Source organism: Pogoniulus pusillus, chromosome 6, assembly GCF_015220805.1.
Source record: "Pogoniulus pusillus isolate bPogPus1 chromosome 6, bPogPus1.pri, whole genome shotgun sequence".
NCBI classification, from domain to species: domain Eukaryota; kingdom Metazoa; phylum Chordata; class Aves; order Piciformes; family Lybiidae; genus Pogoniulus; species Pogoniulus pusillus.
In genome coordinates, this window is record NC_087269.1 from 38,663,278 (window position 1) to 38,689,688 (window position 26,411).

Here is a 26,411-nt window from a genome sequence, read left to right on the forward strand (position 1 = left end):
TCCCTAGGCATAATAATATCAGGCCATTGCCTCTCCTTCTATCACCTGATATTAGGGAGAAGAGACCACAGCTTACTTCACTCCAGCCTCCTTTTAGGGAGTTGTAGAGAGCAGTAAGGTCTCTTCTCAACCTTCTCTCCTCCAAAATAAACAACCCCAGTTCCCTCAGCTTCTGCTCTTAAGATCTGTTCTCTAGACCCTTCACGAGCTTTGTTGAGTAATTAAACAAGATGATCTTGCCTGGGAATTCTTCAAACATAAATTCATATCCAGTATAAATTTCTGTATGATGTGAACATTTAAACCATGTGGCTTGCAGACTACCATGATAACAAACTTCCATAGCCAAACAATTCTTAGATAATCACACTGAAATGGTAATTTTTAAACCAAAAACTACTTGGAAAGTGCTGGAAACCTCACTGACCAGAGCATACCACATTAGTGAAACAACCTAGACCAAGCAAAATAATTCATCTCTCTATTGTTGCTAATACTAATGTGAAATACTTATCTAGAAAAATAGTATCTTAAGCTTTTAATAGTCCTAAATTATTTTTTCTTAATAATATAACCCAGCAACTTAAGCATTTGCAAATAAAGCTGTGCTGAATTTATGATTGACTGTGCAAAGGCTTAGTTCGTTTGTGTATTAAAATGTATGTGACTAAGTTTTACCTTAAGAAAGGAATAGAAAAAGTTATTTTTTAAATCTGAAAAATCATAAAAGTCCCAAAATATTTAAATAAGTTGCATTATGCAGCAGTTTGAGAATAAATATGGGAAGACTGATAACGATGTTAAAGGAGTTTACGATTGACAGCAGAGGCTAAGTGGAGTCCTTCTTAATCCTAGGTCTGGGGCTTTTTAAAACACAGCACAATAAAAGGAACTGCCCTGTAAAAAAACATGATCTCTGCAGAATTTGCACCACAGTTTTGATTTCCTTCAGTGTTTAAACAAGTTCAGCACTTTATTAATACTTAGCAGCAGCTGAGGAGTTCAATTAGTAAAGCTTTAAATCAAAGTGGTGTAAGTCAATAGTGAGGTAAACTCAATAATTCCAATCCCTGTCAAGGAAGAGAACCACAGAGTCATGGTATCGTAGGGATAGGAAAGGACTTCCAGAGAGAATCAAGTCCAACCCCCCTGCCAAGGTAGCTTCACCTAGAGAAGGCCACACAGGAATGCATCCAGGTGAGTTGAATGAGCTGCCCAGGAAGGTGGTTGAGTCACCACCACTGGATGTGTTTAAGTGTCGTTTGGATGTGGTACTTAGGGATATGGTTTAAGGTGAATCTTGTAGAGTAGGATTATAGGTTGGCCTTGGTGATCCTGGGGGTCTTTTCCAACTTGGATATTTCTGTGATTCTGTGAGGTTTTGAATGCCTCCAGAAATGGAGACTCTATGAACTCTGAGCAGTTGAAAGGATATGTGTTGGGCTGGGAGAAGGAAGGAGAAGCCCAGCAGCTATGAGGAGCTGAAGATGGGTGCAAGTCCTGTCTATGAAGCAGGGTTTGTAGGTAGAGGTGGATAATAGGTGAAGGCTGCACTGGTGGTGGATTCATCTTTCTTGACCATGGAAGATAGACTTCAGGAAGAGGTGATGGTGTGATAGGTTAACTGTTTCTCAAAGTCCTGTGTTTATAACTCTGAAATTTTATAGAAAAAAGCCCTCATAAATATATTTACGTTTTTTATAATACTGTGGTGCTTCCTGGATTTGCTTCTAGGATTTCAAAGCAGTACCTTAAGATTTGAGTGTTTCTGCATCCTTCTCTTCTCTGTATGCTTTCTTTCCCTTCTCCCCAAGCCTTGATGAGGAAATTTCTTTGGACAGGGAGATGGGAAGGTTGCTTCTTGTCTCCAAACATTATTCATTCATCAGACTATCTTGTCACAGAATTTGTGCAGTCACTTGCTGGACCTGTTTTTGCTTATCTGCCTCCATGGCTTCTGTCATCACAACTTGTATTAAAAAAAAAAAAAGAGTGCCTAAATTAGAAGTACCCTCTGATATTTGCTTGAAATTCATCTACTGTTAGCTTCAGCAGCTGCCTCCTGCTTCTCATCCTGTGAAATTTGTGAGTAACAGCTGTGCACTCATTGCATACATCACCTTTGTGACTTTATAAACCTCAGTCCTGTAAATCTTCTCTCTGCCTTCTCAGAAGAATCTGAAACTTTGTAGCCCCTTTGCAGGAGGCAGTTTCTCCATCACCTTGTCACAGGATCACAGAATACTTTGGATTGGAAGTGACCTTTTGAGGACCATTAGTCCAGCACCCTTACTCTCAGCAGGGACATCCTCAACTAGATCAAGTCAGTCAAAGCCCCATCCAAGCTGGCCTTGAACACTTACTATGATGGAGCATCCTGCCTGTCCCAGTGTCTCACCACCCTTATAATAAAGAATTTCTTCCTTATGTCTAGTCTAAATCTACACTCCTTCAGTTGAAAACCATCATCCCTTCTCCTATAACTAGAGACCTGTTGAAAGTCTCTCTCCGTCTTCCTTATAAATATTTGAAGTACTGAAAGGCTACAAGAAGGTCTCCCCAGAGCCTTCTTTTCTCCATGTCGTCATATTGGTTGTCCTTCCTTCTACCTTTTCCAATCTATTTCGGCCCCCTCAAGCTATGGGGGCTGTAGCTATTTATTGAATTCAGTTTTACTTTTCTGTGCAATGATATAAATCAAAGCTTTCATTGAAGGACAGTGCTAAACATCACTGGAGCTTTGTTTGTGAGCTGAGGTTTTACTGAGGGTGATGAGCTGGGATGAGGAGCTAATGAGGTTTGTTTTGATGTATAATTTTGTTATTTCACATCAATTACCAGATGACAGATAAGCTCTGCAGCAATTGATTATCTAAATAAGGAGCTTGATATCCTGTGGGAAGGTTTCTGGGGACTGAAGGTGATACTAAATGGACTGATAGTGGCCTCATGTAAGCTGACACATCGTGCGGGGACAGCACAAGGGACGCCTGTTCTTAAGTGAGAGGGGGAAAAAAGATGGAGCTACTCCTAGGTGCTTGAAGAGAGTCATGGAGGAAGGGGAGGCTGCCTTGCCTTTAACTGTGTGTGTGAGGTTTGAAGCTTTTGTGGATCTTGTGCAGAACACTAGGGCTTCTCTTGAGGCTCCTTTTGGATTTTCACAGATCTTCACATTTTTTGCAGCTGCTTCTGTCCTTTGCTCTAGGAAAATGGTTAGTAAAGAATCATGCTCCTTATTCTTGTCACTCATTTAGTAGAAAATCTGGATGTGATTACTTCTGTAATATTTTAATTAAACAGAGTTGAACTTGAAGATCTCTTTCTTGTGAAGGTTGAGGTTGTTGGGGTTTATTTGTGTCTTGTTTTATGAAGACTTAAGTATGCTGGAATATTGGAACAGACTGCCCAGGGAGATTGTGGAGTCTCCCTCTCTGGAGATTTTCAAGACCCACCTGGATGCATTCAACAGAGTTGAACTTGAAGATCTCTTTCTTGTGAAGATTGAGGTTGTTGGGGGTTTTCTGTGTCTTGTTTTATGAAGACTTATTAGGTACGCTGGAATACTGGAACAGACTGTCTGAGGAGACTGTGGAGTCTCCCTCTCTGGAGATATTCAAGACCCACCTGGATGCATTCCAGTGTGTGATGGTTTGGGTGCTCCCCGCCCCCCCACACTTTAGAAATCACCCAGACTAGACTCAGCCAGCTCTGGAAATATGAATGAAGCTTATATTTACAGCTAGCACAACATACAAGCAGATATTTACAGTATATACAGTTATAGACAGAAATAGACAAGGGAAAAAGGTAATACAGAAACACAACAGCCCTCCCAGAAACCTGAGTCCCCAGGAAGGGCTCTCAACCACCCCTCCACCTTCCCCCTACCCCTCTCAACCTTACCCCAGTCCCAAGGAAGAATGGAGGTTCAGCCAAGAGGTTAGGAAGCAAAGTGGATTAGCCCAAAATGGAGGGCAAGGTTAGAGAGATGCAGTTCAGCCAACAGCCCCAGCGAGAGTGATGCCAAGAGTGTTATCAAATGTTTCTGTTTCTTGTTCCCATACCTCTCAGCAAGACTGTGAGTGAAGTAGACATCAGTCTTGTTTTCCTTTCACAGCCTGTAATCTAGTTCTTCTCACCAAAACATTGTAGCCTGCTTCAAACTAGCACACAGTGTAATCTGGTATAGGAGATCCTGCTCTGGCAGGGGAGGTTAGACTGGATGATGTTCCAAGGTCCCTTCCAGCCCCTGACATTCTATGATTCTCCCTTCCAGCCCCTGACATTCTATGATTCTCTGCTACTCACGAAAAATATAAGGTGAAGAATCCTGGCTAGAATAAAAACCCAGTAATGGACAAAGCAGAGTACTCACACATTTTTTTTCCATTTAAGAAACAAAACCTCCTTCCCCTCAAAAAAGGTTTTAATTATCCACAAGTATGCAATGACTCTTTTGTATTTATCACTTGACTGGAATTGTAAGCATATTAATTCCTACCTACCAGTTAATGGCTGTGGTTAATACTTGTAGTCTCCTTATGCAGAAATTCTCCATGTACCTCACAATTACTTGTAGAAGCAGAGTTAATCAGGTCTGCTCCCTTAGCCCTAACAGACATTTTGTCTTACTCTATTTTTTCCAGAGTATTTTTAAAGTACTCTATTTTTAATCTTTATATTTGCCTCCTCAAGAGACCCTAAGTACTTTTCAGCCAAGCTAATAAAAGGTAGTTATTGTTTTCAACACTTATTTTTGCCAATCAAGAGTGGCTTGAGTGTTGTAGGCTCTGCCATAACTCAGAGATGGTTTATTTTCCTGCTGTGGTTAAGTGTTATGTCCCAAAAAGTAGTAGTTCTGATGATAATAAATGTCATCAGGAAATGTGGAATTGGTGGGAAAAATACTTTCAAAGTAATGATGCTTTTATATTCACGGAAGAATAAACCATGGCAGAAGACAAAGCTTTGGGATTAATTGGGATATTTCAGGTCTCAGATATTTTCTCTTCTATTTTTCATATTTTTAGTCTATCTAAGTAAGATTACATCATATAGAAGTGTAGTGAATATATATACATACAAGAATAGATTAATATAGGATGTTCTATCTGATGATATTTTAATGATATGGTAGTTTTATTATATCTGAAGACTGGAGGAAGAAAAAATGCATGGTAAATGTGCTTATATCATGAAGGAATCTGTTGAGATACTAAATTAAATTATGGGTTTAGGGGTAAATAAACCCAATAACTTTCCTCAGGAAAATAACAAACTTACTCATTTCCTGCAGTGATTCATTGTTAATTTAGATAAGCCATGAAATTCAAACATGGGAATGAAAACTGCCCCTGTGTAGCCCTCCTCCCACTCCTGCAGCTTTAGGATCTGTCTCTCTTTTCAGGGTTGTTCCTTGCCAAGAAATAAGTTCCTCTGCTTCCAAAATATTATCGATATCCAAACACGACCATGGTTCAAGCTTTCCAAAGTAACCCAGCCTTTATTTGGTCTGAAGCAATCCTGTTTGTGATGTGAGAAGGGAGGGGTTTCAATAGATAAGCCTTTTCTGATGTGGACACGCTTGAGTGGGTGAATTTTGCTGCTCCTTTTGCAATTTACTTTCTGAGAGTTATTTTTAAAAGAGCAGAATTAAAAATAAATTTGCCCTTTTTTTGAGCTGGTGGAGGCCATGTCATGTTTTGAGGATGCAAAGACAGGAGAAGTTTGATTTCTGTCTGACTCTTTCTCTGAATCCCTTGAGATTTCTTTGGCACTATGAAGTGACTTATTAGCATTCAGTGCAGAGAAAAATGTTCCAAAGAAGAGCTAATTTTTGTCTTTAAATGGACTTGGGAGCTGGACAGCTGTGTGATTGTGCATGAGTTGAGTGCAACTTTAGATTTCTAATGTGCTTTCCATCTCAGTAGTGAAACTCTTCCACTAAGAACCTCTTACTCTTTCCTTTTAGTGGTGCTCTTGAGCTCACATTGTGCTAAATCTCCTAAGGAGGTAGTTCTCAAACCTTCCCTTTCAGCTTTTGCAAGCGGAGAACTTTTATTCACAGATTTGCTCCATTCCCCCTAGTCCTGTCACTACCTGCATTTTACTGTTTTTTGGGCATGTGCTTTTTCTTTGATTGAAGATTGCAGTGTCACAAAACCAGATTATTCTGTTGTTCTGTCAATGTTTATCTAAGATGTTTCTTAGGTACCCTGTCTTACACGTTTCTAAATGAGCAGCGGAACAAGGGGACACAGTCTCAAGTTGTGCCAGGGGAGGTATAGGCTGGATGTTAGGAGGAAGTTCTTCCCAGAGAGAGTGATTGGCATTGGAATGGGCTGCCCAGGGAGGTGGTGGAGGCACCATCCCTGGAGGTATTTGGGAAAAGCCTGGCTGAGGCACTTGGTGCCATGGTCTAGTTGACTGTCTACGGCTGATTGCTAGGTTGGACTGGATGATCTTGGAGGTCTCTTCCAACCTGGTTGATTCTGTGATTCTGTTTGTATGTTTGTTCTCAGAGTCTGAGCTATCTTAACTTTGGTGTTATTACAGATGTTAAAATCCCCCCCCTGATTCTAACAGCATGTCTGAAATAAACATAGAAAAGCAAAGTATCACAGCTCAAGATGCTTCAGGGGGTTCCCATCTCTTGGATCATTCATAGAATCAACCAGGTTGGAAGAGACCATCCACTCCAACCTAGCACCCAGCCCTAGCCAATCAACTAGACCATGGCACTAAGTGCCTCATCCAGTCTTTGCTTGAACACCTTCAGGGACGGTGTCTCCACCACCTCCCTGGGCAGCCCATTCCAATGCCAATCACTCTCTCTGGGAAGAACTTCCTCCTAACATCCAGCCTATACCTACTCTGGCACAACTTGAGACTGTGTCCCCTTCTTCTATTGCTGGTTGCCTGGGAGAAGAGACCAAGCCCCACTTGGCTGCAGCCTCCCTTCAGGTAGTTGTAGACAGCAATGAGGTCCACCCTGAGCCTCCTCTTCTCCAGGCTGCACACCCCCAGCTCCTTCAGCCTCTCCTCATAGGGTTTGTGTTCCAGGCTTTTCACCAGCTTTGTCACCCTTCTCGGGACACCTTCTAGCACTTCAACATCTCTCTTGAATTGAGGATTCTTTCTCCCCCCCTCTACTTCTTTTCCTACTTCTTCCCTGACACTTCTGCATTTTTTAGAGTCATTTCAGTTGGAAAAGCCCTCATGTTGTGGAAGGTGTCCGTGACCACAGCAGTGGGGTTGGAACTAAATGATCTTTAAGATCCTTTCCAACTCAAACCATCCTATCAGTCTATGGACCAACTGCATCAGTTCTGACATTGAGGTTTCCTTTTGTGGGCTTAATGGCAAAGATGTCAGCAGGATTTATATGAGGCAGGCAGAGTTTTTAATCCTGAGCTGGATCTGCTGGGATTAGGGAGCATGTAAAGCAGCAAAGAAGCAAAGAGAAGCCAACCTGAAGTTTTCAGTAGCATCACATGAGTATATACAAGAGGGAAAATGGGACTAGACTCAAACACAAGCCTAACAATAGCAAACTTCAGCCTACCTTTGGCCTAGTTATCATCTCATTGTGCTGATGAGAAGTGATTGAGGAGCTCAGATGGCAGAGGTCACTGCACCCTGGCTGGCTTTGTTCAGCTGTGACAACTTGCATTCTGCAGTATTAAAACTATACATTTGGTTTGGGTTGTTTTCCTACCCAGAGTGTTCTGGCTGTGTGGCAGCTGTATGAAAAAGTGTTATGTGTGTAAGTATGTGGATTTTCATCAACGTTGTCATTAAATGACTAGACAGGAACTAGAGATGGCAGGGGAGGCAGCCTCGGTACATGAAATTCATTCCATATGGCTTTTCATGGAATCATAACATTGTTTTGGTTGGAGAGACCTTTAAGGCCATCAAGTTCAGCCATTAACCCAACACTGCCAGGTCACCACTAAACCATGGCCCTCAGCACATCTGCATTCTATCCCTCCAAGGCTGGGGACATCATTGCCCTGGGCAGCCTGTTCCAGGGCTTGACAACTCTTCTGGGGAAGAAATTTTTCCAAATGTCCAACATAAATCTCCCCTGGCACAACTTGAGGCTGTTTTCTCTTGCCCTCTCAATTGCTGTAACCTCTAGACCGGTTTTTAGCTTTACTTATTCTTTCTTATATGTTTTGAATATGTATCAGAGCTGCTGCTTTCCTTCAGTTGGGCTGCCTTGAATGTACTTCACCTTAGCAGAGATGTTCTAGGCCTTCAGGATGCAGATATAGTGCTGAGGGACATGACTTAGACTGGATATTAGGAGAAACTTCTTCACTGAAAGGGTTTTCAAACACTGGAATAGGCTCCCCAGGGAAGTGATTTCGTCCCCATCCCTGGATGTCTTGAGAAGATGCAGAGCTGTGGTACTGAGGGACACGTTTTAGCACCAGACTTGCTAGAGTTAGAGAATGGTTGGACTGGATGCTATTAAAGGTCTGTTCCATACAAACCAAGCATGGGACTCTGTGACTGCAACATAAAATCCTGGTTGGGTCTGCGTGAGCAAATGAGCATCAGCAAATGTGAAAGAGGTTCTGCATAGTGGCATTGTCAAGCTCAGCTGTTAGTTTGGGAGGTAAGAAGGAGAAAGGAGAGTTCATCATGGGCTTTTAATGTACGTGTGGAGTGCAGCAAGGACACACCTCTTAGCACTGCCAGATGACCCCTTCCCTCTGCCTGTTCTTCTGCAGGCAGAAAAGTTGATTCTTTCTTTGGCATATTTTAAGTCACTGATTTTATTCTTGTTTTGGATTTAATTCTAGATGATTTTTTTCCCCCAAAGACAGATTAATTCTCATCTAGATGTGGATATATAATTAAAAAACCCCTCTCTCCTTAAGTTCCTTTTGTTAACCACGTGCAGAGGCTGTATGCACACGAAAGCAATTACTTAGCTGAATGTATATCTAATCCAGTTCGTAATGGTTAAGTGTTATCATGTTAGAAAATGATAAACTGGCTTCTTATTTGTGAAGAGATTTACTTTTTTTTCCCTTATGATTTCTGCCAAGGCAGCGTTGGAAATGCAATTATAAATCAGAATTTGTTTCAGTGGTGCAAAGCCTAACACTTCTAAATGCTTTATTGCTTGAATATATTGAGCGTGTGGGAGATCGTAAGGGAAATTATCCAAATGTGGTTTGCACTTCAGTTGTAGTGAGTTGTTCTGTAGAGAAGGTGCTCCCCTAAAATGCTCTAAGTGTTTTTTGGTAGGCCTGCAAGAACAGGGGAGGCTGAACTAGCTTCCTCTGAATCCAGCAGAGCTTTATTAGTGAATACTCATAGGATGGTTTGGGTTGGAAGGGACCTTAAAGATCATCTAGTTCCAACCTCTGTGCCAAAGGGAGAGAGTCCAGTGGAGGGTGACAAGGATGATGAGGGGACTCGGGGGCATGGCTGATGAGGAGAGGCTGAGTGACCTGGGACTTTTTAGTCTGGAAAAGAGAAGACTTAGAGAGGATTTGATAAATGTTTATAAATATCTGAGGGCTGGCCAGGATGGGGGGGACAGGCTCTGCTCACTTGCTCCCTGGGATAGGACAAGGAGCAATGGGTGTAAGTTGCAGCAGAAGAGGTTCCACCTCAACACAAGGGGGAACTTCTTTACTGTAAGGGTCCCAGAGCACTGGAACAGGCTCCCCAGAGAGGTTGTGGAGTCTCCTTCTCTGGAGACTATCAAGGCCTGTCTGTATGTGTTCCTCTGTGATCTGTGTATTGTCCTGTATTGTCCTGCTCTGGCAGAGGGGTTGGACTTGATGATCTCCTTGGGTCCCTTCCAATCCCTAACATCCCGTGAGCCTGTGACATCTTCCACTAGACCAGGTTGCTCAAGGCCCTATCCAACCTAGCCTTAAATGCTTCCAGGGAGGGGGCACCCACAACTTCTCTGGGCAACCTGATCCACTGTCTCACCTCTCTCACAGTGAAAAATTGCTTCTTAATATTTGCTCTAAATCTACTGTCTTTCAGTTTAAAACTGTTACACTGTGCTCATTGCTGCCATAGCAGGGTAACCAGCATGAATGGAGTGCTGCACTGGCACTGGGGTGATGCTTTCAGGTCTGGAGATACCTGGCTGTAACCACATAGCCACAGGCTGCCAATGAACTCCATCCTTCAAGCCTGCAAAAATGAAGTCCCACATAGTTATCTAGCAGTGATGGTTTAATGATTGGACATGATGATCTTAAAGGTCTCTTCAAACCAAAACGGTTCTATGATCTTGCCTTTTCTGTGGAGTGAAGAAGGGAAATGAGATGTCATGGGTTTAAAATGTGTAGTTTGTTTCTTAACTTTCAAGTATATGTTATTGATCTGAAGTAAATGGAATAAGCTGGATTTAAAACTGAAAATCGATGTGTGTGCAGAAGAAACTCTTCTGTTCATAACCTGGTTTTATTACTTCAAAAAGTTGTGTGTGCAGGAGCTGCCTGCCTGCTCGCTTCAGTTCTATGGTTCAGCTTCCTTAAAATAGGCTTGTAAAATTTTACTTATTCCAGCTGATTAGTTCTTTAAGTCATCATTATTTTCATGTAATCTAAATAGTCTTTAAAGAAATGTCTTTCAGCTTAATGCATTTTGAATTTTTTTTAAGTTTATTTTTTTTTACATCAGTTAGTAGTGCTCTCATTTACTGTTTGTTCTCACCCTGTGAACTGTCAGGAAGGGCTGAAAGTAGAAATCATTAAATTATTTTGGCTGCAAAAGATCTTGATGTTCATCGAGTCCAACCATTATCTAACTCTACCAAGTCTGATGCTCAACCATGTACCTCAGCACCACATCTCTGCATCTTTTGAACACCTCCAGGGATGAGGATTCAGCCACCTCCCTGGGCAACCTGTTCCAGTGCTTGGGAACCCTTTCAGTGAAGAAGTTTCTCCTAATATCCAACCTAAACCTCCCCTGTTGCAACTTGAGGCCACTTTCTCTTATCCTATTATTAGTAGGGAGAAGGGACCCTCACCCGTCTGCAACCTTCTCTCAGGTAGTTAGAGAAGGGAGAAGGTCTTCCCTCAACCTCCTGTTCTGCAGGCTGAACAATCCCAGTTCCCTCAGCAGCTCCTCACAGACCTGTTCTCCAAACCCTTCACCAGCTTTGTTGCGGTTCTCTGGACCAGCACCCCAGTGTGACTACCCTAGAGCTGAATTTAGTACTCGAGGTGTGGCCTCATCAGTGCAGAGTACAAGGGCACAGCCACTTTACTGGTCCTACTGACCACACTGTTACTGATCCAGGCCAGGATGGTGTTTGCCTTCTCGACCACCTCGGCACACAGCTGACTGTTCACTGATGCCTTCAGGTCTTTCTCTACTGGACAGCTTTCCAGGTGCTTTCCCCCAAGCTTGTAGCATTGCATGGAGTTACTGTGACCCAAATCACCTCCCATTGCCCTCTGTGTCCATTGGTGACTAAATGCTGGTGAATTCATGATGTCTACTGCCTTATTTTTCTGTCCCTGAGACAATGTAGATCCTTTGGCCTTAGGATGAGGAAGGGATATCCCTGCACATATCAAAATGCTGGGCAGGTTCGAGATGATTCTGCATAGCTTATATTTTGCTGTCCTACACAGGCTCTCTTCTGCTCCTACCAAGAGTTTCATATTTCCTTTTGTTGTGATTGGCCTTAAGTCAGCCGAGTTTGTCCTTAACACAGCTGAGAGTCTCCTTTTTGTCCTGCTGAGGTTGAATTTATGCTGAGCTTAGGTGTGCTGATTTCTGCAGTAGGAAAAGCATGAAGATCCATTTATCAGCAGCATCCTGTTGGGGTGTATTAGGTTGAACTTTTTGATCATTATAACAAATAGTAATAAAAAAGAGTTTTAATTAATTCAGTTTCCCACCATAGTTCAGCTCTTTGTGCTTAGATTTCATAGTGTAGTTTGATTTCATTTTCTTTTCATGAAGTATCTCTGAGCTTTGAAGCTCTTCTCGATACTTTACATTGCTTAGCAATAGGTTGTCTGAATGAATTCCCAAAAGAGTTCTGAATTATTGTGAATTTAATAAGAAATAAAACAGGGAAGAATTGTGTGGGAGACACAACCTACATATTATTGTTTTCAGGTTTTGCAGACGAGATCTTCCCTTTTTCCTGTAATTAAATGCAAATTGTTTGTGTTCCTTGATGGAGTATCCTTATGAAATATAGATAAGGCTGCATCTCAAAGTACCTGTAGATAGCTTCTCTGTTGAGACATATTTAAAGCTGAACTTTTTGCTTTCTCTTGTCTAAAGGAAGCACCTGGAGTTTTTATAGGATCATAGGATGTTGGGGGTTGGAAGGGACCCAAAGAGATCATAGAGTCCAACCCCTCTGCCAGAGCAGGACAATCCTATCTAACACAGATCACAGAGGAACACATCCAGACAGGCCTTCTCCAGAGAAGGAGACTCCACAACCTCTCTGGGGAGCCTGTTCCAGTACTCTGTGACCCTTACAGTAAAGAAGTTCCCCTGGCAAAACCTTGCTCCTGGCAAACCTTGCACTCGGTTTACAAAATCCAACACCCTGAAGAAGTTACAAAGTAAGATTGTCTCTGCAGGAGGCAGCCTACCTACTGATGAGAATTAGGTTGGACATTAGAAGAAACTTCCTCACTGAAAGGGTTCTCAAACACTGAAACGTGCTGCACGTTGGTTGAGTCCCCATCCCTGAAGGCGTTTAGAAGAGGCAGAGATGTGGCGTTGAGGGAAAGGGTTTAGCACTGGACTTTAGATAGAGTTAGAGACTGGTTGAATTCAATGATCTTAAAGGTCTTTTCCAACCAAAATGATTCTGTGATTCTTTTATGTAAGACAGAGAGGAAACTTGCTGATAGCCAATTCCCATAGGATAATGATGGTGATGTTTTCATCTGAGAGAATGTGGAATCTGGAAGCCTGAACCCATTGGTGGATGGCAGAGCTCTGCTCACAGTTCTGTGGTGGTTCCATCTGGGACCCTGAGCAAATAATTTTTGCTTACAGTGCTTCTGAATTTGTGGCTCTCTAATGGGAATAATGGAGTTTCTGCTTCCCTCTGGTTAATTGTGTTCCAGCTTTTGAATGAAAGGTATAATGACCTGTGCTCCTCCAGACCCCATCCCCTTGCATCTGTCTTCAAGAAGCGCAGTTGTGATCTGGGAGGTGAATTCCAAGGGAAGAAGCAGATGAGGTCCTTTACAGGGAGGATGGATACTCATATAGCTATTGAAGAGTGATTTCTGTGGAATTCCCTGTTTGCTACTACTAGGTGTTAGTCTTTTCAACAGCTCTCATCTGTCAGTACTGGTACAGGAAGTGTAAGTTAAAGTGTCACCTCTCTGGGAATTATAATTCCCTTATTTACTACAATGGCACCTGGATATGGATAAATACTATTGGGTTTGTCTCTGTACTGTGAAATACCACAGCAAATTGAACTGAAGTTAGGAAGTCAACTAAATGACCAGCCTGTTATCAGCAGTGCTATCTTTCTCTGTATAATCACTTTTCCTTGTCTTTGGGGAGAAGGAGATGTGAGAACATTGCCTGTAATGGAGTTTTCATTTTGATAACATGCAAATATGAGAAGAGTCCTCTTTTTACTTTTAACACTGGTGAGAGCCTTGCAAGAATTCCTGTCTGCAAGGACTGTGTAACCTTCTGCAGTGCTGAAAGCTCAGCAGCACAGCAGAGCTACCTTCCCCATAAACCTCCTGCCCATTTCCACTGACTGTCCTGTCCCAAACCCCTCCTGGTAGAACAGCCCCAGTGGTGTGATGTGTTTATGTGATAATGAACTGAGGTAGAAAGCAGTTAAAAACAATGCAAAAAGCTTCCCCCGAGAGACTTTCTCTTGCTTTCTAATCCAGGGATATCTAAACTGTGCTTCTACTCAGAGACAGGGGGAACTACTGGAGAGAGTCCCACAGAGCTCCCAAAGATTCTGAGACATCTGGAGCATCTCTGTGAGGAGGAAAGGCTGAGACACCTGGGGCTGTTTAGCCTGGAGAAGAGCAGCCTGAGAGAGGGGATCTCTCAGTGCTCAGCGAAGCTAAGGGGTTGGGGGGAAGAAGATGGGGCTAGACTCTTTTCAGTGACAGGACAAGGGACAGCAAGCACAAACTGAGACACAGGAGGGTCCACTTAAACATTAGGAGAAACTTTTTGCTGTGAGGGTGATGGTGACCTGGAGCAGGTTGCCCAGAGAGGTTGTGGAGTCTCCTTCTCTGGAGAGATTCCAAACCCACCTCGATGGTGTGAGCTTGGGCAATCTGCTGTGGGTGACCATGCTTTAGCATGGGGTTTGGATTGGATGATCCCCATCTAACTCCCACTAAGCTGGGATTCTTTGATCAATGGAGTTTTGATGGCTCATATTTCTGATCTTTCAAGCTCGTCGAGCCCCTCAATAAACTACTTGCTAAATATTTTATGTCGCAACGAGCAAATGAGAAGCTCCACAAAGCAGAGTAATTTGTCTTTAAAATGACTGTTGCTTTTAGAAGTGTATTCATCTGGCAGAGTCACCTGTCTTGTGTGAAGAGGAGGTTCATTTAAAAGATAATATATCTTCCCTTAGTGTTGCCATGATTTGTCAAAGTGATATCTTACTGCAGTGTGATTTGCCTGCTGCAGAGACAATATCCATAATACCTGTAGGCTATCACAATTACTGGAATGACTTCAGTGCAGTCAGTCTTAACATAGGGTGGCAGTTGTCTTAGATTAGTTTTTCCTTGTGTCTGCAGAACTTTTAATTCTTTAGCTGGTCTGCATCAATACAGTCATGGTGTATTTACGTGTCTGTCTACATTGATTTGGTTTATTGTGGAATCATAGAATCATTTCTGTTAGAAAAGACCTATGAGATCAACTCTTAACTCTCCCAAGGCTGATGCTAAACCATGTCCCTCAGCACCACATCTTTGTGTCTTTTAAATACCTCCCAGGATCGGGATTCAACCCCCTCCCTGGGCAGCCTGTTCTAGTGTTTGAGAACCCATTCAATGAAGGGGTTTCTTCTAATACCCAACCTAAACCTCCCTTAGTGCACTTTGAGGCCATTCCCTCCTGTCTTATGGCTTGTTCCTAGGGAGAAGAAACCAACCCCCACCTGGCTCTAGTCTCCTTTCAGAAAGACGTAGAGAGCGAGAAGGTCTCCCTTTAGCCTCCTTTTCTTCAGGCTAAATTACCCCAGATCCCTTAGTCACTCCTCACCTGTTCTTCAGACCTTTCACCAGCCTCATTGACCTTTTCTGGACCTGCTGCAGGAGCTTTGATAATTAATACAGTGTCTCTGATTGCATTCACCAGAGCTGTGGTTTAGAGAGGTTGGTCAGCCATGAGTAAAGTTTTGTAGTGTAGGATCCTTCATCTCTGTTTTACTTGTGCCTCCTTCCATCTCCATCTCCTGCCAAGACTGCAGCCTGCCTGGTTTCTGTCAGCATCTCCTGTCTCTCAGCAGTGTCTGAGGCTTGCTGTGGGTCAGTGCTGAGCCCGTTTTGTTGCGTAGCTATTGCTGATGCATCAGCATGGACAATGCAAACTAAAAACGACTCTCTCTGGTTGCTGAGGATGATGCGAGGAGAGGACATACTCCTGCTCTGCTTGTGCACATGTCTTCATCTTGGGCATGTTATTTCCAGCTTCCTTTTTATTTTAGCTCTTTGGTGACTTCTCTTTTCTCCAGAGAAAGTTCACCTTATTTATCCTGGTCTTTTATCTACTGCTGAGTGCTAGAACAGATTCGTCTTTTATTTTGAGAGTGCTTCAGAGGATGATAATAATAATTATAGTTAAATTAGCTTCCTAACAATAATGTGAAGAAAGCAAGACATCTTTTTGTGCTGGGAAATCTAAACCAAACAAGATGAAAGGCTTTCCCTCGGGCAAGGAAGGCAGCTAGTTTGAGGTTCCTATTACTGTGAGGAACTTCGTTATTCCCATGCTAAGTCTCTACCAGGATGATTGCATTGTCTGTCTGTGTGTGTGCACCCATTTCTGGGGTCTGTTTTCTGTCTGTTGTTCTTCCTTGATGCTGGGGACAGGAAAAGGTGGAGGTCTTAGGTACTTTTGTTTGAGTAATTCCCCAAATGCTAAAACAGTTGATGAGCATTTTATTATTTTGGAGAGCAGCCAGACAGACAGGGACCTTGGGGTGCTGATTGATACCCGCCTGAACATGAGCCAGCAGTGTGCCCAGGTGGCCAAGAGAGCCAGTGGCATCCTGGCCTGCATCAGGAATGGTGTGGTCAGCAGGAGCAGGGAGGTCATTCTGCCCCTGTACTCTGCACTGGTTAGACCACACCTTGAGTCCTGTGTTCAGTTCTGGGCCCCCCAGTTTAGGAGGGACATTGAGATGCTTGAGCGTGTCCAGAGAAGGGCGACGAGGCTGGGGAGAGGCCTTGAGCACAGCCCTACGAGGAGAGGCTGAGGGAGCTGGGATTGGTTAGCCTGGAGAAGAGGAGGCTCAGGGGAGACCTTATTGCTGTCTACAACTACCTGAGGGGTGGTTGTAGCCAGGAGGAGGTTGCTCTCTTCTCTCAGGTGGCCAGCACCAGAACAAGGGGACACAGCCTCAAGCTACGCTGGGGAGGTGGTGGAGTCGCCGTCCCTGGAGCTGTTCAAGGCAGGATTGGACATGGCACTTGGTGCCATGGTCTAGCCTTGAGCTCTGTGGTAAAGGGTTGGACTCGATGATCTATGAGGTCTCTTCCAACCTTGATGATACTGTGATACTTTCTGAGCATATATGGCTCCTAGAGACAGAAGCAGCCAAGTGATTTTTAAAAGAGGCTGTTGGGGGCTAGAGGAGGCACTTAGAGCTGTGGTTTAGTTAATTAGAAGGGTTAGATGATAGGTTGGATTTGATGATCTTAGGGGTCTTTTCCAACCTGGTTAATTCTGTGCTTCTGTACTTCTTCCTTCAGAACTGTCTTTTATGGGAATTAGAAATGTTTACAGTTTTGAATTGCATAGTCTATTTTTTTCCTCTTTTTATTTTGATATAAAATGTATTTTCTGAATAACAAGGCATTGCTTCCAAAGAAAAATCAGACTTTTTGGTCTTTCATTTCCATTGTACTTTCCTTTATCTTCCCCCCCATCTTTTTCCCTGTTGGTTTGTTTGGTTTTTTTTTTTGCCCCCACCTTCTTCTCCCTCTTTTTGCCCTTTTTCTTCTCCCTTTTCATTTTTTTTCCTTTTCTCTTCCCCCTCATGGTCTTTTTTCCCCTTTCCATCTGCTGATGGATTGATTACCAGCGCTCCAGCACAGGAACTGGATCTGACTTCCCTTACAATAGTCATGCAGACACCCTGGAATCCCATGATTTTACTTAGGGAATTCTAAATTCCCACTAGTTCAGTACACGAAAGAGTGAATTGTCAGCTTTTGGCCAGGAGAGAAATGAATTGGGGCCAATAACTGCGCACCTGAGGGATGGCAAAGATCTCAGGTCCAGCCAGCATGGGTTTAGGAAGGGCAGATCCTGCCTTTTTAACCTGATCTCCTTCTATGATCAGGTGACCCGCTTGGTGGATGTGGGGAGGCCTGTGGATGTGGTCTATCTGGACTTCAGCAAGGCCTTTGACACTGTCCCCCACAGCAAACTGCTGGCTAAGCTGTCAGCCCGTGGCTTGGATGGTAACACTCTGTGCTGGGTTAGGAACTGGCTGGAGGGCCGGACCCAGAGAGTGGTGGTGAATGGTGCCACATCCAGCTGGCGGCTGTCACTAGTGGTGTCCCTCAGGGATCAGTGCTGGGCCCCATCCTCTTTAACATCTTCATAGATGATCTGGATGAGGGCATGGAGTCAGTCATCAGCAAGTTTGCAGATGACACTAAGCTGGGGGCAGATGTGACTGAGTTGGAGGGCAGAAGGGCTCTGCAGCGGGACCTTGACCGCCTGGACAGATGGGCAGAGGCCAATGGGATGGGGTTCAATAGCTCAAAGTGCAGGGTGCTGCACTTTGGCCACAACAACCCCATGCAGAGATACAGGCTGGGGTCGGAGTGGCTGGAGAGCAGCCAGACAGAGAGGGATCTGGGGGTACTGATTGATACCCGCCTGAACATGAGCCAGCAGTGTGCCCAGGTGGCCAAGAGAGCCAGTGGCATCCTGGCCTGCATCAGGAATGGTGTGGTCAGCAGGAGCAGGGAGGTCATTCTGCCCCTGTACTCTGCACTGGTCAGACCACACCTCGAGTACTGTGTTCAGTTCTGGGCCCCCCAGTTTAGGAGGGACATTGAGATGCTTGAGCGTGTCCAGAGAAGGGCGACGAGGCTGGGGAGAGGCCTCGAGCACAAGCCCTACGAGGAGAGGCTTAGGGAGCTGGGGTTGTTTAGCCTGGAGAAGAGGAGGCTACCTGAAGGGTGGTTGTGGCCAGGAGGAGGTTGCTCTCTTCTCTCAGGTGGCCAGCACCAGAACAAGAGGACACAGCCTCAGGCTGCGCCAGGGGAAATTTCGGCTCGAGGTGAGGAGAAAGTTCTTCACTGAGAGAGTCATTGGGCACTGGAATGGGCTGCCCGGGGAGGTGGTGGAGTCGCCGTCCCTGGGGCAGTTCAAGGCAAGGTTGGATGTGGCACTTGGTGCCATGGTCTAGCCTTGGGCACTGTGGTAAAGGGTTGGACTTGATGATCTGTGAGGTCTCTTCCAACCTTGGTGATACTGTGATACTGTGAATTGTCTTAAACTGCTACCACAGTGCACTAAATGCTCTTCTCCAGTGTGATGTGGAGTAATTACTTTATTTCTGAGCTTAGCTACTCCAGAAGGACAGGAGAGGATTTCACTGCAATGCTTGACACTATTTCAGTGAATAAATAGCTAATAATTGCCCAGGGCAGTGGCCACCCCTCTGTGTTGCCCTTGCAGCAGTTGCTGGATCAACGTTGGTTTGCAATTACTCCTACAGTTAAAATTGAAATTGATTTTCTTAGAGAATCAGACACTTTGTTTGGGTTTTTTTTTTTTCCTGAGTATTGCTTGGAGTGATGTGCTGCAGAAGATGACAATGATCTCTGAAACCAACCCAAGAATAAAAATCAACTTAAGATTAAAGTTTAATAAGGTTGTTAGCCATTGCTAAATAGTTAACAGACATATTAAAACCACTTAAGAGTACAAATATTGCCTAGAAATAATGACCAGGATTTTATTAGCATTGTAATTAAGAACATGCTGATTGCAGATGATACCTCACTAAGTGCAGTGAAAATGATGAAAAGTAATCAGATGACTGGTAGGGTACTTTTGTTTCTAATAAAATAGATTATCCCAAGCATCAGGAGCTGGAAAGCAAGTAGGAATCTGCAGATAAACATTGGAGCAGGGATGTAAAATACAACAAAGTCTAAAAGGGACAATATCCTAACAAAGAAAGGAAAAAAGAAATGAGCATGTTAGTGAGATAATACTCAGATGCTTGTGAATAATTGTTTTATGCAGGTATACAGGAAAAAAAGTGTTGATTTTATTATTATTGACAACAGTGGTGGAGTATTCATCTCTGGAACCATTCAAAACCTGCCTGAACGTGTTGGGAGTTGGACAAGAGTGGCCTTTAAGGGTCCATTCTAACCCAATGCAACCTGTGGTGCAGTCTGTTCTCCTCTGAGACCTTCTTCAGGTGAACCTGTCTTGGCAGGGGATTGAACTCAATCTCCAGAGGTCCTTTCAAAACCCTAACATTCAGTGGTATTGAAAGTTAGCTATGACTTTATCTAACTGGTCAGAGACCACTTCTGAGGCTCAGCACCACTTCTGAGGCTCAGTGAAAGCTGTTATGACAACACTTTGTTGTTGTCAATTTATATTTCTTTTAAACTAAGACTTAAGCAAGAACCTGAAAGAGTTCTATAGTGTCTTTCATTTGTATTTTATATTTCTGCTCTATTTATTGCTCTTTATTGATTTTTCTCTATTTGTTGTTTTTCTTCAGCACCCAGGTTTTTAGCACAGTTTCATGTTTTCATTCCACGTGGAAGCAGAGTGTTTAACCACCAGACATTAAACTTTCATGTGTCCCTTCCATCTCTCCCCATGCTAATTAAGAAGATAGTCTTCTGTAATTATCCCTCTCTTCGGTGACTCATCACTTTCCCTGCTTTATGGGGACAGTTGGAGCAAATCTCCCTGGAATTCATGTGCTTCTCTGAAAGGAGAATTGGGCTGCCTCAGCAGGAGCTAGGATCATTTTGACTGGAGGAGACTTTTAAGATCATCAAGTCCATAGGGGAAGGGGGAAGAAATGGTGGAGGCAGAAGAGATGACTGCTTGTAGATGAGCAGCTGTCCTGGTGACCAGCCAGAGAAGGGGTCACCAGGAGATTCAGAGGAGATGGCAATCAAATTCATCCACATTTCTAGCAGTTCCTATACCAAAAAAAAAAAAAAAAAAGATACTAAAATACCTTTGAAAGTTTAGCAGTTGTTCCATGTTCAGTCTTTTCACATACAAGGCTGCCTGGATAGTTTCCTTAGGTGGGAAATTCACCCTTTTTCTGTTGCAGACCACTCTCAGGTGGCCAGCACCAGAACAAGAGGACACAGCCTCAGGCTGTGCCAGGGGAAATTTAGGCTGGAGGTGAGGAGAAAGTTCTTCACTGAGAGAGTCATTGGACACTGGAATGGGCTGCCCGGGGAGGTGGTGGAGTCGCCGTCCCTGGGGCACTTCAAGGCAAGGCTGGACGTGGCACTTGGTGCCATGGTCTAGCCTTGGGCACTGTGGTAAAGGGTTGGACTTGATGATCTGTGAGGTCTCTTCCAACCTTGGTGATACTGTGATACTGTGAAATAAATTACTCACCAAATGGCTAGATAAACACAGAAATGTGTCCAAAGCCATTAACCAATTAGAGAAACCACTTTATCAGAAGGAAGTGCTGGATTAGCTGCCAAGGGCTGGGTTTACAGATGTGATGTGTTCATGTGAAGGAAAGTGAAGATACATGTAAGTGTTGGACTTCACAGATGGAGTTGAGCATCTATAAAATGATACCATGGACAAAACAGTTTGTCTTCAGCTTCCCTGAGCATTTAGGAACCATCTAGAGAACCTTGTGTGATGGATTGACTTGTGTCTGCAGCCTAGACTTAAGCAGGCAATTAAAAACACCCTATAATTCTGACTAGCAATGAAACATCTCTTTGATTGATGGCATCATTAGGGGAAGTAGGACTGAATCTGGACTACTGAGTATTTTCTTGCAGGCATAAACTCTGTTTTGGTGTCTGTTAGAGTGCTTGTTACAGGGGTTCTGATAATGTTTTGAGATTATTTTTTTTTGACTGACCCCTGTCTACATTTCATGGTAGTTAACATTATCTTAGTGCAGCCACAGTATCACAGTATCACAGTATCACAGTATCACCAAGGTTGGAAGAGACCTTACAGATCATCAAGTCCAACCCTTTACCACAGTGCCCAAGGCTAGACCATGGCACCAAGTGCCACATCCAACCTTGCCTTGAACTGCCCCAGGGACGACAACTCCACCACCCCCCCAGGCAGCCCATTCCAGTGTCCAATGACTCTCTCAGTGAAGAACTTTCTCCTCACCTCCAGCCTAAATCTCCCCTGGCGCAGCCTGAGGCTGTGTCCTCTTGTTCTGGTGCTGGCCACCTGAGAGAAGAGAGCAACCTCCCCCTGGCCACAACCTCCCCTCAGGTAGTTGTAGACAGCAATAAAGTCTCCCCTGAGCCTCCTCTTCTCCAGGCTAACCAATCCCAGCTCCCTCAGCCTCTCCTCGTAGGGCTGTGCTCAAGGCCTCTCCCCAGCCTCGTCACCCTTCTCTGGACACAGCTTCTGTTCTTGTCACAGTTTCATGGAATTACTGTGAGGGTGATGGAAGACAGGAACAGGCTGCCCAGAGAGGTTGTGGAGTCACTTGTGGAGACTTTCAAAGCCAACCTGAATGTGGTTCTATGTTGCCCTGTGTTGTGGAGGCAGGGAATTAATGTGGCTGAGTCAGGAATATATAGCAAATTAGAGTTATTTCCCCCAAAACTATATACAGAGATTAATTCAGTTTTAATTAGCAGATTCAGTCAGGTTGAGAAGATCTACAAGGATACCGTAGGTAATTTGACTGTTTTGGAAGTCAGAAGTTGGAAAAGGCTGAGCTATTAAACATAGCATTCCCCACTATTAATCAGGCTGAGCCATTAATGTTTACTCACAGGTGAGTCAGGCTGGCTGAGAGAAAGGGTGGTCCAGATGCTTGTCCCCTCACTCTCTTTCAGAAGCCATCCAGGGATCGTTTAGGACTATTGGGCATGCATAAAGGGTGCTAATGGTGGAAACCCTCCAAAGCAGGGACAGTCCTGTCCCTCAGGAGCTTGTCCTTGGCAGTGCCAGGATACTCTTTCTGCAGGAGCTATGCAGGCAGGGGAGATGTCTAAGGCAGGAACCCCAAGGCAGGAAGTACCCCAGAGTTTGTACCCTCCCTAGACAAAGAGCACAGTTAGCACTGCCTGGGCACAAAGAGCACAGCCAGTCCCAGCCCGATCCCAGTGCGGGCACTGCATGGGCACCCCTCCTGCCAGAAGGGCCCCTTGCTCCCCTGCTTCATGCCTGCAGGGCAGGGGTGGGGGGAACAGGTTTTTCATGCCTTTCCTCTCCCATTCAAACCACAGAGAGAGAGGAGTTTTGGCGTATACAGGACTCCAGGACAACCTGCCATAGGTGATCCTTCTTTGGCAGGGGGGTTGGACCTGATGATCTCTGGAGGTCCCTCCCAACCCCTAATGTTCTGCAGTTCTGTGAGTCATAGAACAGTTTTGTTTGAAAGGGATCTTAAAGATCATCTAGTTCCAAGCACCCCCACCATGGGCAGGAGCATCTTTCCCTAGACCAGGTTGCTTAAGCCCTCATCCAACCTGTCTTCCAAGGAGGGAGCATCCACAACCTCCCTGAACAACCTGTTCTGGTGTCTTACCACCTTCATGCTAAAGAATTTATTTCTGATAGCCTGACTAAATCTCCTCTCTTCCAGCTTAAAGCCATTGTCTCTCTTCTTATCACCACTGTAAAAAGTGGTGATAAGCTTTCTTGCTGGTCTTGTTGTTACAAAGTTATTTTGATGTCAGGGAGCAGCAGCCCAGGTGGCCTTTCTCTTTCATATTTGTGCCATTTGCATACGCCTAAGAACTCTGTTCAGGTGTAGAAAGAGTAATGCTCTTGCCTGGACAAAATCAGTGGCAGAAAGGCTGAGATCTGAGCTCATTACACAGGAGAAAAGCAAATTCAAGGAGAGCCTATCTGACGGAGGTTGGGGGATTAGACTGGAAATAAGAGAGCTCATAGCACACAGAGAGATAACCTGGTATCATTTTGTGTTTGATCTCAGTTACCTGGGCTCGTGTAGAAATAAATATTTTAAATTGGAAGTAATGCAGATCTTAAAGGTAGCAATAAAAACTTCTGTGCTGTGCCTCAAAAGCACAGAACATTTCTGAGTGTTCTGCTAGGCTGTACCTGCCACAGAATAGCCTTGGAAATGGTACAGAAAGAGGAATTTGCATTTTTTTTATCACAATTTATGGGGCTGTTTAGCCTGGAGAAGAGAAGGCTGAGAGGGGAGCTGATCAGTGTTAATAAATACATGAAGGGTGGGTGTCATAGCATCACAGGATGTTAGGGGTTGGAAGGGACTCAAGGAGATCATTGAGTCCAACCCCCCTGCCAGAGCAGGACAATCCTATCTAACACAGATCACAGAGGAACACATCCAGACAGGCCTTGAAAGGCTCCAGAGAAGGAGACTCCACCACATCCCTGGGGAGCCTGTGCCAGTGCTCTGGGACCCTTACAGTAAAGAAATTCCCCCTTGTGTTGAGGCAGAACCTCTTTTGCTGCAACTTATACCCATTGGTCCTTGTCCTATCCCAGTGAGCAGTGAGCAGAGCCTGTCCCCCCCCTCCTGGCAGCCTTCAGATACTTATAAACATTTATCAAATCCCCTCTGAGTCTTCTCTTCTCCAGACTAAACAGCCCCAGGTCCCTCAGCCTCTCCTCATAAGCCATGCCCTCCTGTCCCCTAATCATCCTTGTAGCACTCCACTGAACCCTCTCCAGCAGATTCCTGTCCCTCTTCAACTGGGGAGCCCACAGCTGAGAACAGTATTCAAGATGAGGTCTCAGCAGGGCAGAGTAGAGGGGGAGGAGAACCTCCCTTGATCTACTGGACACACTCTTCTTAATACACCCCGTGATCCCATTGGCCTTCTTGGCTACAAGGGGAGAGTCAAGTAGAGGAGACCACACTCCACTCTTGGTGCCCAGTGAAAGGATGAGAAGCAGTGGATACAAACTGGAACCCAGGAAATTGTACCTCAACATGAGGAGAAACTTCTTTACTGTGAGAGTGATGGAACCCTAGAGCAAGCTGCCCAGAGAAAGTTGTGGAGTCTCCTTCTCTGGAGTGATTCCAAATCCACCTGAATGTGACCCTGTGCAACCTGCACAAGTGACTCTACTTTGGCAGGAGTTAGACTTGATGATCTCCAGAGGACCCTTCCGCCCCTTACCATTCTATGATTCTGAGTTATGGGATTGCTTATTTGCTGATTTTTACTAACAATTTGTTCTTCATTAAACACTAGAAAAATTGTGAGTGCTGTTATTATAATCCATCAACATTTTTATTAGATGAGGGAGGAGGATGGACAAAGAGAGAAGTCATTTATGGAATAAGAACTTCTAATGGCTGTAAGAGCAGTTTTGGGTTGTTAAAAAGAGACCTTCATATGCCATAAGGAAAGAGTAATTTTTTTAAATGTATTTTTACTTTCTCTGGGGTTTGAGAGAGATGCTCTTGTGGTTTTATGGAAGCTCTCTGCAACTACCTGAAAAAAATATGTTGGAGTGATGTGGGGGTTGGTCTCTTCCACCTAATAGCAGGTAAAGGAAATGGCCTCAAGTTGTACCAGGGGAGGTTTTGGTTGGATATTAGAAGAGATTTGTTCACTGAAAGGGTTCCCTAATGATGGTTGGACTCTATGCTCTTAGATGTCTTTTCCAAATGAAGCAATTTTATGATTCGAACACTGGATCAGGCTGTCCAGGGAGGTGGCTGAATCCCCATCCCTGAGGGTGTTTAAAAGCTGCAGAGATGTGGTGCTGAGAGACATGGCATAGCCCCAGCTGTGGCAGAATTGAATAACGGTTGGATTTAATAGCCTTAAACAAGCAAAATGATTCGATGATTCTGAGTTATTGAGTTTGGTTTGGTTTTGTTTTCTTAAGCATCACAGTATCTGAAAACACCACTCAATGAAATTAAAACTTGGGGTTTAACTGTGATGCTCAATATAATGATTTTGAAGAAGCTTCTTCCTTCAGTAGAGTATCGACATCCCAAATGCAAATCCTGATACTGGGTGATATTTTTAGGAGTGGTGTTTATTACCTTCCAAACCCTTTAATGCTTTAGCAGTTTTTATATGAAGAATATGTTGCAAAATCTTCAGTGAGGGTGGTGATGAACCCATGAAATTGGAAAATGAAACTCCAAGTGGTGGTTTTTTGTTTTCTTCAACAGAATTTTGCATATCCATTAATGCATTTAAATGACAGAATTATATCCACCCTGTTACATGGTCCTCTCTAGCAGTACTATGTTTTGCTAGCAAGTTTTATATTGCCTTATTTTAATGAATCAATCATTCTGTTGTTGTTTTTTTTTTAATAGGGGAGCTTTGTTGCCTGCATGACTGCCATTTTAAGGCAAATGGAGGATTACCACTATGCTCATTTAATCAAGACCTTTGGAAAAATGAGATCAGATGTTGTGGTAAGCTGAACGTGTTTTGTCTGTTCATAAGGTTGTGGAGCTTGGGTTTGTGGATTCAGTCCCTGCTGCTGTTCGGTAAATACACTTGGGAAATATAACCAAAATGTCTTTGATATGCAGGCCAGGTTGGACAAGGCTTTGAGCAATCATAGAAACATAGAATCAACCAGGTTGGAAGAGACCTCTGAGATCATCCAGTCCAACCTAGCACCCAGCCCTAGCCAGTCAACTAGACCATGGCACTAAGTGCCTCAGCCAGGCTTTGCTTGAAAACTTCCAGGGACGGTGACTCCACCACCTCCCTGGGCAGCCCATTCCAATGCCAATCACTCTCTCTGGGAAGAACTTCCTCCTAACATCCAGCCTGTACTTCCCCTGGCACAACTTGAGACTGTATCCCCTTGTTCTATTGTTGCTGGTTGCCTGGGAGAAGAGGCCAACTCCCAGCGGGCTACAACCTCCTTTCAGGTAGTTGTAGACGGCAATGAGGTCTGCCCCTGAGCCTCCTTTTCTCCAGGCTAAACACCCCCAGCTCCCTCAGCCTCTCCTCATAGGGTTTGTGTTCCAGGCCCCTCACCAGCTTTGTTGCCCTTCACCA

At 44.1% G+C, this 26,411-nt stretch overlaps 1 protein-coding gene across 4 annotated transcripts in view; it reads left to right on the forward strand.

The window, feature by feature from the left end:
* Nucleotides 1-26,411, forward strand: part of DOCK1 (dedicator of cytokinesis 1) — a 433,046-nt gene that overhangs the window by 208,438 nt on the left and 198,197 nt on the right. For all 4 annotated transcript variants that reach the window (XM_064145308.1, XM_064145312.1, XM_064145309.1 and 1 more), the window contains exon 28: nucleotides 25,712-25,813. In XM_064145308.1, the coding sequence (XP_064001378.1) occupies nucleotides 25,712-25,813 (102 nt within the window). The remainder of the gene's footprint in view (nucleotides 1-25,711; nucleotides 25,814-26,411) is intronic.